The sequence below is a fragment of the Lampris incognitus genome, chromosome 14 (assembly GCF_029633865.1).
Source record: "Lampris incognitus isolate fLamInc1 chromosome 14, fLamInc1.hap2, whole genome shotgun sequence".
NCBI lineage: Eukaryota > Metazoa > Chordata > Actinopteri > Lampriformes > Lampridae > Lampris > Lampris incognitus.
This window is the reverse complement of record NC_079224.1, coordinates 22,051,378-22,064,091: the sequence shown is the minus strand read 5'-3', so window position 1 is coordinate 22,064,091 and position 12,714 is coordinate 22,051,378. Positions and strand designations below refer to the sequence as shown.

Below are 12,714 nucleotides of genomic sequence, written 5' to 3'. Positions count from 1 at the left end.
AAGGTTTCAATCCTCCGATGTCAAGAATTCCCTTTTTGCCTATTAAAATGTCTATTTTTGATATCAGAAGTTGAATTGCAGCTAGTTATAAGTCAGTTTTAACTGATATTCTGATTGTAATATTTATGATTTCAGCAATTGGCATTTTAAATGGCTAAATATAATCCATGTTCTACTAATATATATATATATATATATAATGTAGACCTTATAATACCAATAAAAATTAATAGGGAATAAGCAGACAATTTGCCTATTACTTAAAATTGAATTGAAAGCAAGGAACCGAATTCCTGATTTTCACAATTGGCATTTTAACTTGTTAAAAGTCCAACTCATTGAAATTAACAGGAGAAAATGTGAAATTCTCGCTAGTTAAAATTTAAAATAAATTGAATTGCTGATTGCTGGAATTCTAACTAGTTAAAACTGAATTGTTACAAGTAGTAATTCAATTTCCGATATCAAATGTGTCTCAACCAACTGTCTAAAAGTGGATTTTATAACTATGATTCAGTTTGTCATCAAAAGTGGGTATTTTAACTAATTTGCGACCAAATCTTAAGAGGATGGTGTTAAAGGAGACGAAGTGTGCGCCATTCTTAATGGGTCGAAGGGCATGCCGTTAGGGTAACAAGGCTGGAGGGGGGGGGGTCGTGTAGTACTGCGACGCTACAGCCGCTGGCCTCATCCTAGTAGGGACAACGCCCCGCCCAAGCAGACGTCATTACGCAAGCAATGGCGGACGTTCACCGACGGAAACATGTCCAAAGTGAAAGAAAAACAGATAAAGTCGCGCCGGGTGAGGACAACGGCGACGGGACAGCTGGCCCAAGTTCGACAGTAATGCCGAAGCTGCTGACTGCCGGATTTTACGGACTCAGTTCATTTCTAATAGTTGTAGTCAACAAAAGTGTCCTCACCGGCTACAGGTAAGGGGCCGTCGGCAGTGGTCGGACTTGGGACCGGGTTCTCAAAAGGGTGAATTGGGTTTTCATTAACGTGTTTTCGCAATTTGATCGTCAGAATCTGTAAGGTGCAGTGAGATAACCTGAAATAAATGTTGTTCATCCGACAATGGAGGCAAATGGCGCACTAAGTTTTTCCATGGACATTTTATTAGTTATCCGTTGACGCTCCAGGTAAGCGATAGGGGCCGTCGACAAGGTACAATAACCATGAGTTGAACATTTTTATATCCTCATAAGAAAAGCCCAAAGAAATACTGTTGTGATCCCGTTCTTCTACTACACCGTCGATGGTGCATGCTATGGACATTCAGAAATCCAATAAGATGTGAGCAAATGTCTTTTCTTTTTTTTTTAAATAAATGAAAAAAAATAAACGGCGCAAGTAATATGCAGTTATACTACCAGCAGACAAAAGACAATTTCAGTAGTGGATTGTCCAAACTAGACCACGCTTTTCTGAAAAAGAGGGGAAATCATATGAAATAGCAATGTATGCAAGGGCTACACCCACAGATAAAAAAAACAAACATGCATATTTATCAGAAATATTCAACATCCAATGCATAATCAAAGTGCATTGTAAGATATGTGATGTGAAGGTGTGATTTTGGAAAGTGAGAGGATGCCTGAGGAGTGGAGAAGAAGTATACTGGTACCGATTTTCAAGAATAAGGGTGATGTGCAGAGCTGTAAGTACAGGGGTATAAAGTTGATCAGCCACAGCATGGAGATATGGGAAAGAGTTGTGGAAGCTAGCGAGCAGCAGCATGGTTTCATGCCACGGAAGAGAACTACAGATGCTGTTTGCTCGGAGTGTGCTGATGGAGAAGTACAGAGAAGGTCAGAACTGGAGTTACGTTGTGTCTTTGTGGATTTAGAGAACGCTTGCCAGGGTGCCAAGAAAGAATGTGTGGTGTTGTATGAGGAAGTCAGGAGTGGCAGAGAAGTATGTAAGAGTGGTGCAGGATATGTATGGAATGACGGGTGGGTTTAAGTTGGAGGTGGGATTTCTTGTTTGCAGTGGGGATGGACAGGCTGACGGACAAGATCAGGCAGCAGTCTCCGTGGACTATGATGTTCGCGGATTACACTGTGATATGTAACGAGAGTAGGGAGCAGGTTGGGGAGAGCCTGGAGAAGTGGAGGTATGCACTGGAGAGAAGAAGAATGAAAGTCAGCAGGAGCAAGACGGAATACATATGCGTAAACGAGAGGAAGGACAGCGGAATGGTGAGGATGCAAGGAGTAGAGGTGGCGAAGGTGGATGAGTTTAAATACATGGGGTCAGCTGCTCAAAGTAGCGGGGAGTGCGGAAGGGATGTGAAAAAGAGAGTGCAGGCAGGGTGGAGTGTGTGGAGAGGAGTATCAGGAGTGATTTGCGACAGAAGGGTACCAGCAAGAGTGAAAGGGAAGGTTTTCAAGATGGTAGTGAGATCAATTCTTTTGTATGGTTTGGAGACGGTGACTGGGGGTTGAAGCTCAATGACTGCCTGGACTTAACTCGTTTACGTTAACTTGAAAAGGAAAAACTTCCACAGGACTCCGATGTAAGAAAGGATAAAACAAGTATTTAATTCCACAGTTTGTAGTATTTTCTTACATGAATATTCAAAGTTAAGTTTTCCTTAATCAGCAAACTGTAGTACGGTAAGAAACACGTGTGGCTCGGCCGCTCCTTGAGCCTCCCTCCACAAAACAAAATGTCCTCTCCCGAGTTCCCTAAACGCGTGATTTTTTTTCGTACCCGTTTTCCGGGAACTCTGCCTCTGGTTGGCTAGTACTCGTTGCCTCCGTTCATTGGGTTGGTTAAGGTTAGGGTGGGGTTAGGGATAGTGATAGGGTTAGCCAATCAGAGATAGAGTAGGGGCGGGTCTTCCAGGAATCCAGGTGAACGCTCTCTCAACGAGTACTAGCCAATCAGAGGCAGAGTACGAAAAAATCACGCTTCGTAAACCCACAAGACCTATCTCTTAAAGCGACAGTAACCTAAATCACCGTTCTAACAGAAGTTCACATAGTGTTGCCTTTTACAAAATACCACGCTTACATCAACATCAATTAAATCAAATGATTATAAGCTGACTTTTAAGAACTACTATTAATTAACTTCCATCTATCCCTCCATTATCCGAACCACTTATCTCGCTGTCAGGGTCGCGGGGATGCTGGAGCCTATAACTTATTAAATGAAATCGCTTATTTATCTCAATTTACATAAGCTATTAACCCAATACAGACTGCGCTTATTTATAGAACTAAGCACGTATATAAACGTAACTTGGTTCCCACATACCAGCCCCTAATTGCACTCTTAACCGGGGACAATTACCAACTATATACACCACGTGGAGCCAAAGAAATTGAAGTCCTCCCATTTAAGCAGTATTCTTCCTTCGTTGCTTGATTTACCATTTACCTTGGGGCCCCTGCAACTAAGTATGGCTTTGGGTGAGTTTCACTGCCTTGAGTCCCCTTGACGTGTAGTCTGCAGGGTTCTGTGAGGTAGTAACATATCTCCGCTGATATGGTTTAGAGATTTTCAAGATAGTCTCCACTCAGTTAGCAATGGAAGTGCAGAATCTGCTCGTTCTGTTTCTGATATACTACTTCAGCACAGTTCTGCTGTCTGACCAGAACACAGACTCTTGGAGTTTCAGCTGCAGTTCCGCTCTCAACGTCTTGTCCATGCGGGCAGCCATGGTGGCTGCAGTAAGCGCCATGCGAGGGGTAGTCATGGGCTTAAGTGGAGCCACTCTGGCCTTCCCCATGACAAACGCGCAGTGGGCTTTGTTGCTGCTGTTGTTCAGTAGCATGTAACTAACTGTCCCATAACCTTCTTTGCACGCGTCAGCGAAGTGGTGTAGTCGGCTGAATACTGCGTCACCAAAGCCTGCAGGCTTGAAACACCTAGTGACGCTGCCAGAGGTGGAAAAACCCGGTCCAGAAAGTAAAAACCCTAACTGTGTCTTTACTCCACTCATGTACTAAACCATCAGATTGCACTGACTAGTTTCCCAAATTAGCTGGTTTAATACATGGATGGAATAAAGACATGGTTAGGGTTTTTACTTTCGGGACCGGGTTTTTCCACCTCTGGACGCTGCGGCCCACCAGATGGGGAAGCCCTGTCCTCCAAGTATACCACTCACGAGTGAACTCATCAGGTATCAGGACATCCCAGCCTAGCTTTAGTCTGCAGAGCCTTTGCAGGATTCCCTTCGCTGGAAGCACAACTGGTGCCAAGATACCCAATGGATCATAAACAGAACTGATGATGGATAGGATGTTTCTCCTGGTGGGCGCTTTATCTGGTATGATGATCTTGAACCTGAATCTGTCGCACTGGGTACACCAGTGAACTCCCAAAGCTCTCTCTATGGGAAACGCATCTCGATCCAGATCAAGGTCTTTAACCTCTGTTGCCTTCTTCTTTTCTGGGATGGCAGACAGCACAGCCCTGCTGTTGCTTATCTACCTGGCAAGTCTGAATCTGCCCTTTCCACATACAGCTCGCAAGGTGTGGTACAACAACTCTGCCTCTTCTTCTGAGTGGACTGATTTAAGACAGTCATCCACATAGAAGTTGTGCAGCACTGTGCCGACTGCTTGGACATTGGAGTGATCTCTGCTGTCTTCGGCACATTTCAACAGGGCGAAGCTGGCAGAATGTCATTACTCTGCACTACTTGCCTGTTTGTGAGCGATGAACACTTTACTTGCCTGTGAGCTAGCAAATCTATAGATTTGTTTGAACACAAGTATGAGTTCATTCCATCATGAATTGGTGCTCTGGATGAGATAACAAGCCCTTCAAACTTGTTCAAGAGCTTGATTTTAGCATCAGATGCTGTTAAAGCAGTTTGTATCTCTAGCTCCTCTCTCTCTCTTTTTAGTTTTGCTTCCTGTTCCTCTGATATTTCTCTGTTTTAAAGCGGATGCTTGGGCTAGCAATGTAGCTCTCCAATTATGTCTTTAGACGAGTAGATGAAGCATAAGATGATGCATGAGAATAATGCACAGAAGCTACCTTGGAACCATGCTTTAATGATGAGAAAGAAATCATGGATGCACTATCTGATAGCTGCACCTCTTCGTTGCATTTTGTAGCTTCTGCGCTGCGTAGATGAGCCTCATCTATCCAAGCCTTAGCCCTCACTGCAAAAATCCTAAAGGCATCAGCTTTGGGTTCAAAACAGTTAGCTTGATCTTTGTTAATTTCTTCCTCAGAAATTTGTTGAAGTATCCCTTTAACATTGGCATGCAATTCACAAAACTCCCCAAACAGCCTGTTGAACTCCACCATTAATTTGGTTTGAATTCATGTTAAGCTATTATCATCACCGTCGTCCATTAATCCGTGTAAATGATTCATTTTACCATTTGGCTTAGCTAGCTTGGCCTTCCGTGAGCTAACGGCACATTGCAGCCTTTCTTCCACTGCCTTAGCTGTGACATTCACCACCCTTGGCTTCACAGCTGTAGCTGAATCTTCAACTCCGTGCTCCATTCTTTATGCGCCAACTGGCTTAAAATAGTTAAAGTGACGACAGTGTGACTGTTCAGAGTCTGATAATTACCGTTCACAAAGTAGTATGGCTAACCACATGAAACCGTATATTTTCTTTAATGATGATGTCGGGCTAGTCCGCTAGCTAACACTTGAAAACAGACGTCACCTATATCTAGGGAGAGTTGAGAATTGATCTTTACTCACGGCCACCATATCTTGAATTAGTTGTAATTCTTCTTTCCTTGTGGTTTCAAACCCTTCAACAAATGTCCATTATTCCAATTGGAGCAGTGTTTCTTACGAATGTAGGGGTTGAAGCGCAACGATGACTGCCTGGACTTAACTCGTGTACGTTAGCTTGAGAAGGAAAACACTTCCACAGAACTCCGATGTAAGAAAGGATAAAACAAGTATTTAATTCCACAGTTGGTAGTATCTTCTTACAGGAATATTCGAAGTTCTCCTAAATCACAGTGACACTAATAAAAAGACAGGAGGTGGAGCTGGAGATGTGAGGGTTAGGAATGGGTATATTAGAGGGATAGTTCAGGTTGGATGGTTTGGAGACAAAGCAAGAGAGGCAAGATTGAGGTGGTTTGGACATGTGCGGAGGAGAAATGCTGGGTATATTGGGAGAAGGATGCCGAAGATGGAGCTGCCAGGCAAGAAGAATAGAGGAAGGCCAAAGAGGAGATTTATGGATGTCGTGAGGGAGGGCATGCAGGTGGTTGGCATGACAGAGGACGATGCAGAGGACAGGAAGAGATGGAAACGAATTAACTGTTGTGGTGACCCCTAACGGGAGCAGTCAAAAGTAGAATTAGAATCAGAATCATGTTTATTGGCTATGTAGGTTTGCACATACATGGAATTTGACTCCGGTTTTGTGGCTCTCTCAGTGTACTTCAAATCGAATAACAACGCTACAACACAACAATCGTCAGATATCTGAGACCCAGAAAAATAATGTTGTTTAATTTCTTTTTTCCTTTTTTTCATAAATTAAGTGTTGGGGTGGTAAGAAACACATTGCAAAGAAAAAAATGTTGAAACCTTTTTTTTTTCAAATTTTACAACATGTCCACCGTAGGTGGACAGCAGGGTTTAATTTTTAATTTGTTTAATTGTTCTCATGCTTACCTTTATTTTTTCTGTAAAATGCACATACCGAGATAGAAGCCATTTTGAAGATAGTCACAGGCACGTTCGCAAGGTCACACAACACCACACCTGATATCATTTTAAAGGCACAGTTGTCTCCTCTTTAAGGCAAAAGAGGACGGAATACAGTGGCATGTATAGTATGAGCGAGATGAACAAAAACGCTATGTCCACTACAGTGGACAAAATTGTATTGCTGGGTCTCAAGACACAAGGATTGACTATATACAGATGATAAAGTGAAATGGTGCAGAGAATATATCAGAGATGCTGAAATAAATGTTAGCAGGTTACTTACATACATGCCTGAGGTAGATGGACGTGACAGAGCATACCAATATACGTTCAATGTACAGTATATACAAAATGGTTGGATTTATTTGACAGTGTTAAGCTTTCATTTGAATGACAGCCCGCAGAAAGAAACTGTTTTTGTATCTGGTTGTTTTTGGGGTATAGTGCTCTGTAGCGCCTACCAGAGGGGAGGAGTAGGAACAGCTTGTGACCAGGGTGTGATGGTCTGCAGTGATATTGCCTGCCTGTTCCCTGAGTCTGGAGGTGTATAAATCCTGAATGGAGGTTAGGTTGGCACCAATGATTTTCTCTGCAGACCTAACTGTCTGTTGTAGTCTGTCCCTGTCCTGTTTGGTGGCCGATCCAAACCAGACAGTGGTGGATGTGCAGAGGACAGACTGGATTATTGCGGAGTAGAACTGAATCAGCAGTTCCTGAGGCAGGTTGAACTTCTTGAGCTGGTGGAGAAAGTACATCCTCTGCTGGGCCTTTTTGGTGGTTGTGTCTACGCTGAATGCCCACCTTAGGTCCTGGGAGATTGTGGAAGCCAGAAATCTGTAGGTTTTCACCACAGACACTGTGTTGTTGAGTATTGTGAGGGGGAGGGGGGCAATGTTGTGAGGCTCATCCTGAAGTCAACCGTCATCTCCGCTGTTTTGAGCATGTTCAGCTCCAGGTTGTTATGGCCACACTAGAGGGCCAGCTGATCAACCTCCCGTCTATATGCAGACTCTGTAGTAGTAATAGATTGTAAGATATGCAATAGCCCTGCCTACATATATAAATCAACTTGCATATTACATGGAAATATTGAATTTACAACTTGTGATTTCTTTTCCTTAATGCATGTATAAATGTCCAATGTTTTTACAGCACACTTTAAAGATCAGAAAAATTTGGACTATGACTTGAAATATTAATATACATATTATTTCACATCTATAGGTGGTGCTGTTGCCTAACATTCCTATTTTATGTATTTAGTTTCTTAATTTATTCATAAATGGGGCGGCACGGTGGCACAGTGGTTAGTGCGAGAAGTTTCTGGGTTCGAGCCCAGGGGTAGTCCAACCTCGGGGGTTGTCCCAGGTCATCCTCTGTGTGGAGTTTGCATGTTCTCCCCGTGTCTGCATGGGTTTCCTCCGGGTGCTCCGCTATCCTCCCACAGTCCACAGACATGTAGGTCAGGTGAATCAGCACTACTAAATTGTCCCTAGGTATCAATGTGTGTGTGTATCGGCCCTGTGTGATGGCCTGGCGGCCTGTCCAGGGTGTCTCCCCGCCTGCCGCCCAATGACTGCTGGGACAGGCTCCAGCATCCCCCGCAACCCTGAGAACTGCATAAGCGGTTCGGATAATAGATGGATGGATATTGGATTTTTAAATATCCAGTTCTTTACATTTGACAATTATGTGGTGGCTAATCAGTTACAAAGATAGGAGATTGAAGCGACTGATGATTTAATGAAAGTAATGAAAGGAGGAAGCAGAGAATGAGGGCATTAGTTTTCATGCGATACAGAGGCAGAAAGGGGCTTGCATTCCCGTGGCGTCAAAATCATTTCATTTTATGTTCACAATCTTGCAGATTTCCCTCATCAACATGTGTTGGAATCGGGCAGGTATGCTTCTCTCAAATATCTGATTTTGCTGCTGATATTTTTACACCTAAATAATAAATCCTGATATAAATATCCTAAAATCACTACAGATGCTGGCTACGATTGTAGTTCTGAGGACTGCAAAGGCATTGGGTGTTGTCAAATTTCAAGATATGGATTTGAAAATACCGAACAAGGTGAGGCATTGGTTTTGGGGTCAAATGTATGGCTTATAAATAAAATGAAGTGCTTTTGCTTGCACTCAAAACAGTTCAGAGGGAAATACGATCTTTCATCAAAACCAGCAAAAACTTTGTTTTTAGCATGTGTCTTGCTATTTTCCAGATATTTCCTCTGCCTCTTTTGTATGTGGGGAATCAGATATCAGGGCTGTTTGGGACACAGCGGCTCAAGTAAGAGTTTGTTCCATGATTACTTCGTGCTACATAATTTACCACTTTTATCATTTTCTTTTGATGCAGCAAAATATTTCTCCCCCAGTCTCCCCATGTTTACAGTTTTAAGGAGGTTCTCTATTTTACTTACCATGGTGTTTGAGGGAGTCTTACTGAAGTAAGTTTGGCATCTCGTCATAGGATTATATAACTAGAATTCTCTCAAATGTAGAAATACAAAGCAAAAGATTTTGATTTCCCTGTCCTCAACAGCAATATATTGTTCTTTACAGAAAGACCTTCTCCAGGTCTATCAAGTTAACCGTCTTTGCCATGATCTTTGGTGCTTTTATTGCTGCAAGGTGAGATTTTGGCATAGAGAAACCAGAGCAATCCCAACTCAGTATACAAAAATGAAAATTCACATTGTCTAGTTAACAAGCATCATACATTTTTAGCAGCACCAGACAGTTTGTAAGAGCACACTGCTAAACTGAGACAACTTTGATATTCGCTTGTGGTTAAAAACAGACACACACAGGGTGTATCTCATACTGTCATGTTCTCTGTGTTTGCAGTGCTGATTTGGCCTTTGACCTTCATGGTTATGTATTCATAATGTTGAACAATGTTCTGACTGCAGCCAGCGGGGTGTATGTGAAACAGAAACTTGATTCCAAGGCAAGGCAACCTAGTTTTTATGCTCATTAGCTACAATGGTAAAAAAAAAAAATGTTTGATGTTAATTCAGTTCCTGAAAAACTAATGTAAAACAGTGATTATTGTTGTTCTGTTTTATCTACAATGATGCTTCACTGATTATTGTTTTCTTTTTTTTTAAAGCTGTTTTCTCAAATTTTATGCACCCTTGTACTCATAGGAGCTAGGGAAATTTGGGATCCTCTACTACAATGCTTTGATCATGATTTTCCCCATTGTGGCATATGCCTACTACACAGGGGACCTGCAAATGGTAATGCATCTCATAACACCTTTATATCCTAGATGAGTGTAGCTTCAATTTTGGATTAGCCAGAGCTGCGAAGCAAACCTGCATTAACATAATCTGTGTGTGTGTGTGTGTGCGTGTGTGTGTGTGTGTGGGGACAACTGGTTTGCATTTTTTTTCAGGTGCTAGAGTTTGATAAATGGTCTGACATGCTGTTTGTTGCACAATTTGTGCTTTCCTGTGTAATGGGGTGAGCCCTTTCCTAACTTTCGTTCCCGGTTTTGTTGATATATTAACCACATGATATCCCATAATATTATTACTGCCTAACATTACCTTACTCTGTTTGACAGCTTCGTTTTAATGTATTCCATAGTGCTTTGCACCCAGCACAACTCTGCGCTAACCACCTCCATCGTGGGCTGTATTAAAGTAAGCCATCTCACACTCTTTTATTCTACATTCAGCTTTCACTCACTACTTCAGAAAGAGCATCAACAGTGACCGCTCTCGTCGTTTTCCCCAGAATATTCTGGTCACGTACATCGGAATAGTGTTTGGTGGAGACTACATATTCACCTGGACCAACTTCATTGGTCTGAACATCAGGTAAGGAGCTGCTCTTTTGTTTGAGGAGTTGCCATTTCGTATTTTGTGTTTTGAAAAGATGTTCCCAGAACAGTCGGTTAACGGCTTCTTCTCGCCTCTCTTTCCCACAGTATTGCAGGAAGCCTGGTTTATTCCTTTCTCACCTTCACCGAGGAACAATCAAGTAAGAAAATTAGTCTTAATAGTATGTCTCACCATAAATGTTTACTATCATTTTTTGTGCTGTCTTTATTTTTGATTAGTGTGACGTTATGTATCAGGAATATCAGAGTGACGTTTAAATGTTTGCAAGAAGTTTGAGAAATATTTGCATCTAACCCTTCACAGAAAAGGCATAATCCATGGAGCTACAGGAACGCCTCATTCCTGAAGGTTATTGCAAAGCTATGTACTGAATACATTCCAGCATGTGAAGGTACAGTGTCTTCAGAAAGTATCTACCTCCCATTCATTATTTAGTTTTGCTGTGTTGCAGAATGAATTTCAAAAAAATTAATTTTTTTTCTACCCCTATAGAAGTAATTCTCTATAATGTCAAAATGAAATAAAGCATTTAGATCTTCAGAATCAATATAATTCCTAAGATGTGGGGGTTGAATACTTTTGTAAATGAGCTTTTTGCTTCATAAATGTGTTGAATTTATTGTCTTGTTGAAAGGGTTTTTTTGTCTTTGATGCATTTATAATTCGGGGGTTTAGCAGGAACAAAATGTGAGAGTTTAAGTAAGTGAAAACTTTTTGAAGGCACTGTATTTATCCATCCATTATCCAAGCCACTTATCTGAATTCGGGTCGTGGGACGCTGAAGCCTATCCCAGCAGTCATTGGGCAGCAGGCAGGGAGACACCCTGTAGTATGTTTAGTATGGCCGATTCACCTGACCTGCATGTCTTTGGACTGTGGGAGGAAACCGGAACATCCGGAGTAAACCCACACAGACACGGAGAGAACATGAAAACTCCATACGGAGGACAACCTGGGATGACTCCCAAGGTTGGACATCCCCGGGGTTCGAACCCAGGACCTTCTTGCTGTGAGGCAACCACGCTAACCACTGCGCCACTGTGCTGCCCACTGTATGTATTAATGTATGTATTTGTGAATACACATATAGTACATGCATAGTTTGTTTTAGGTCATGTTGCTCAACACGACAATCATAGATGGATGTGTTTGCTCTCGATCAGATCATTAAACACATGGATGAACGTGCCTGAACAGTGCCTGTAAGAAATGCAAATGTATAAGCTTATTTGTCATGAAATTTAGTACTTATGTTTTTCAACAGATTTTTATCAAGAAGGCACAGAAATCTAATCTTTTTATTTTATTTTGTTTTATTTTTTTGCTGTAACAGAAAAATTTCTTTTCACTGCCTGGCCACCAAATAAATGACTACAGAGTATCTCCACACACATTTATTAAATACAGCCAACATCACCCTATTCACCACCCATCTTGGTGTACCCCCCCCCCCCGGTCATCTATTTTGAAGAAAAGATAATATCAGTCGATGTTAGATAAGTGCTGTGCTTTAAGTACAAAGTAAAATATGAGAAGATTTCGTAATGAAGGATTGGGATGAATAGAAATGCATCATCCGTGATAAATGAAGACTACACCATTTGCTGGCAGGTCAGGACGGACAGCTACTTTGAAGAATCCAGTTATTAGGTCAAACCTGATGCAAAGGTGCAGGCAAACGACCCTTTTCACTGCCCTGAAGTATTCGGTTCAAACAGCATGAAGATGGCTCAAACAGGTGCAGGACATCTGCAAGAATAAAAGACTGGCACCCACCGGTATCCCGTAAGGTCAAAGAAACGAAACCCTCAAAAATGAAGGGCTCAAAAGATTGGATCTGAAACAGTCTGTTCCCTTTGTGTTTCGGTTCAGCGCTTGCAAATGGAACAGTTTTAATCAAACCCGTGACTGCTGCTTATTTTTAAAGGACAATCAGTAATGATGTGGCCTTTGTTCTTCTGACAATAAAAAAAACCCTCGCATTCCTCGTTCGGTTGAAACGAGACATCCTTTGGGTCCGTCAGATTGAAAGAGGAACCAGGATCTGGTCTCACAGGTCAAAGCACTGAGGACTTGTCTGAGTGAGAGGACTCAAACAGTTCTGTCAGTGAGACCAAACCAGTCAGCTGCCTAGGACGGGGGAAGGGGTTGTTTTTTTGTTTTTGTTTTTTCCCATTTAAATGTATCACAGTTCTCTGAT

General features: G+C 42.0%; 1 protein-coding gene across 1 annotated transcript; it reads left to right on the top strand.

The window, feature by feature from the left end:
* Nucleotides 1-580: 580 nt before the first annotated feature.
* LOC130123556 (UDP-N-acetylglucosamine/UDP-glucose/GDP-mannose transporter-like) lies at nt 581-11,895 on the top strand. Its single transcript, XM_056292761.1, has 13 exons — nt 581-932; nt 8,525-8,558; nt 8,648-8,734; nt 8,883-8,950; nt 9,039-9,110; nt 9,226-9,294; nt 9,511-9,613; nt 9,813-9,905; nt 10,064-10,131; nt 10,235-10,313; nt 10,408-10,490; nt 10,601-10,653; nt 10,818-11,895. Exons 1-13 carry the CDS (start codon nt 739-741, stop codon nt 10,826-10,828), a joined length of 1,014 nt encoding a protein of 337 aa, XP_056148736.1. The 5' UTR covers nt 581-738; the 3' UTR covers nt 10,829-11,895.
* The last annotated feature ends 819 nt before the right edge of the window (nt 11,896-12,714 follow it).

Excerpts from the sequence above, each read along its gene's own strand:
- LOC130123556 (XM_056292761.1), top strand. The coding sequence starts at position 739 with ATGGCGGACGTTCACCGACGGAAACATGTCCAAAGTGAAAGAAAAACA. Across the intron at positions 8,951-9,038 it reads TTTGGGACACAGCGGCTCAA|TCTCCCCATGTTTACAGTTT; the intron begins GTAAGAGTTTGT and ends TTTCTCCCCCAG. Across the intron at positions 9,614-9,812 it reads AACAGAAACTTGATTCCAAG|GAGCTAGGGAAATTTGGGAT; the intron begins GCAAGGCAACCT and ends TTGTACTCATAG.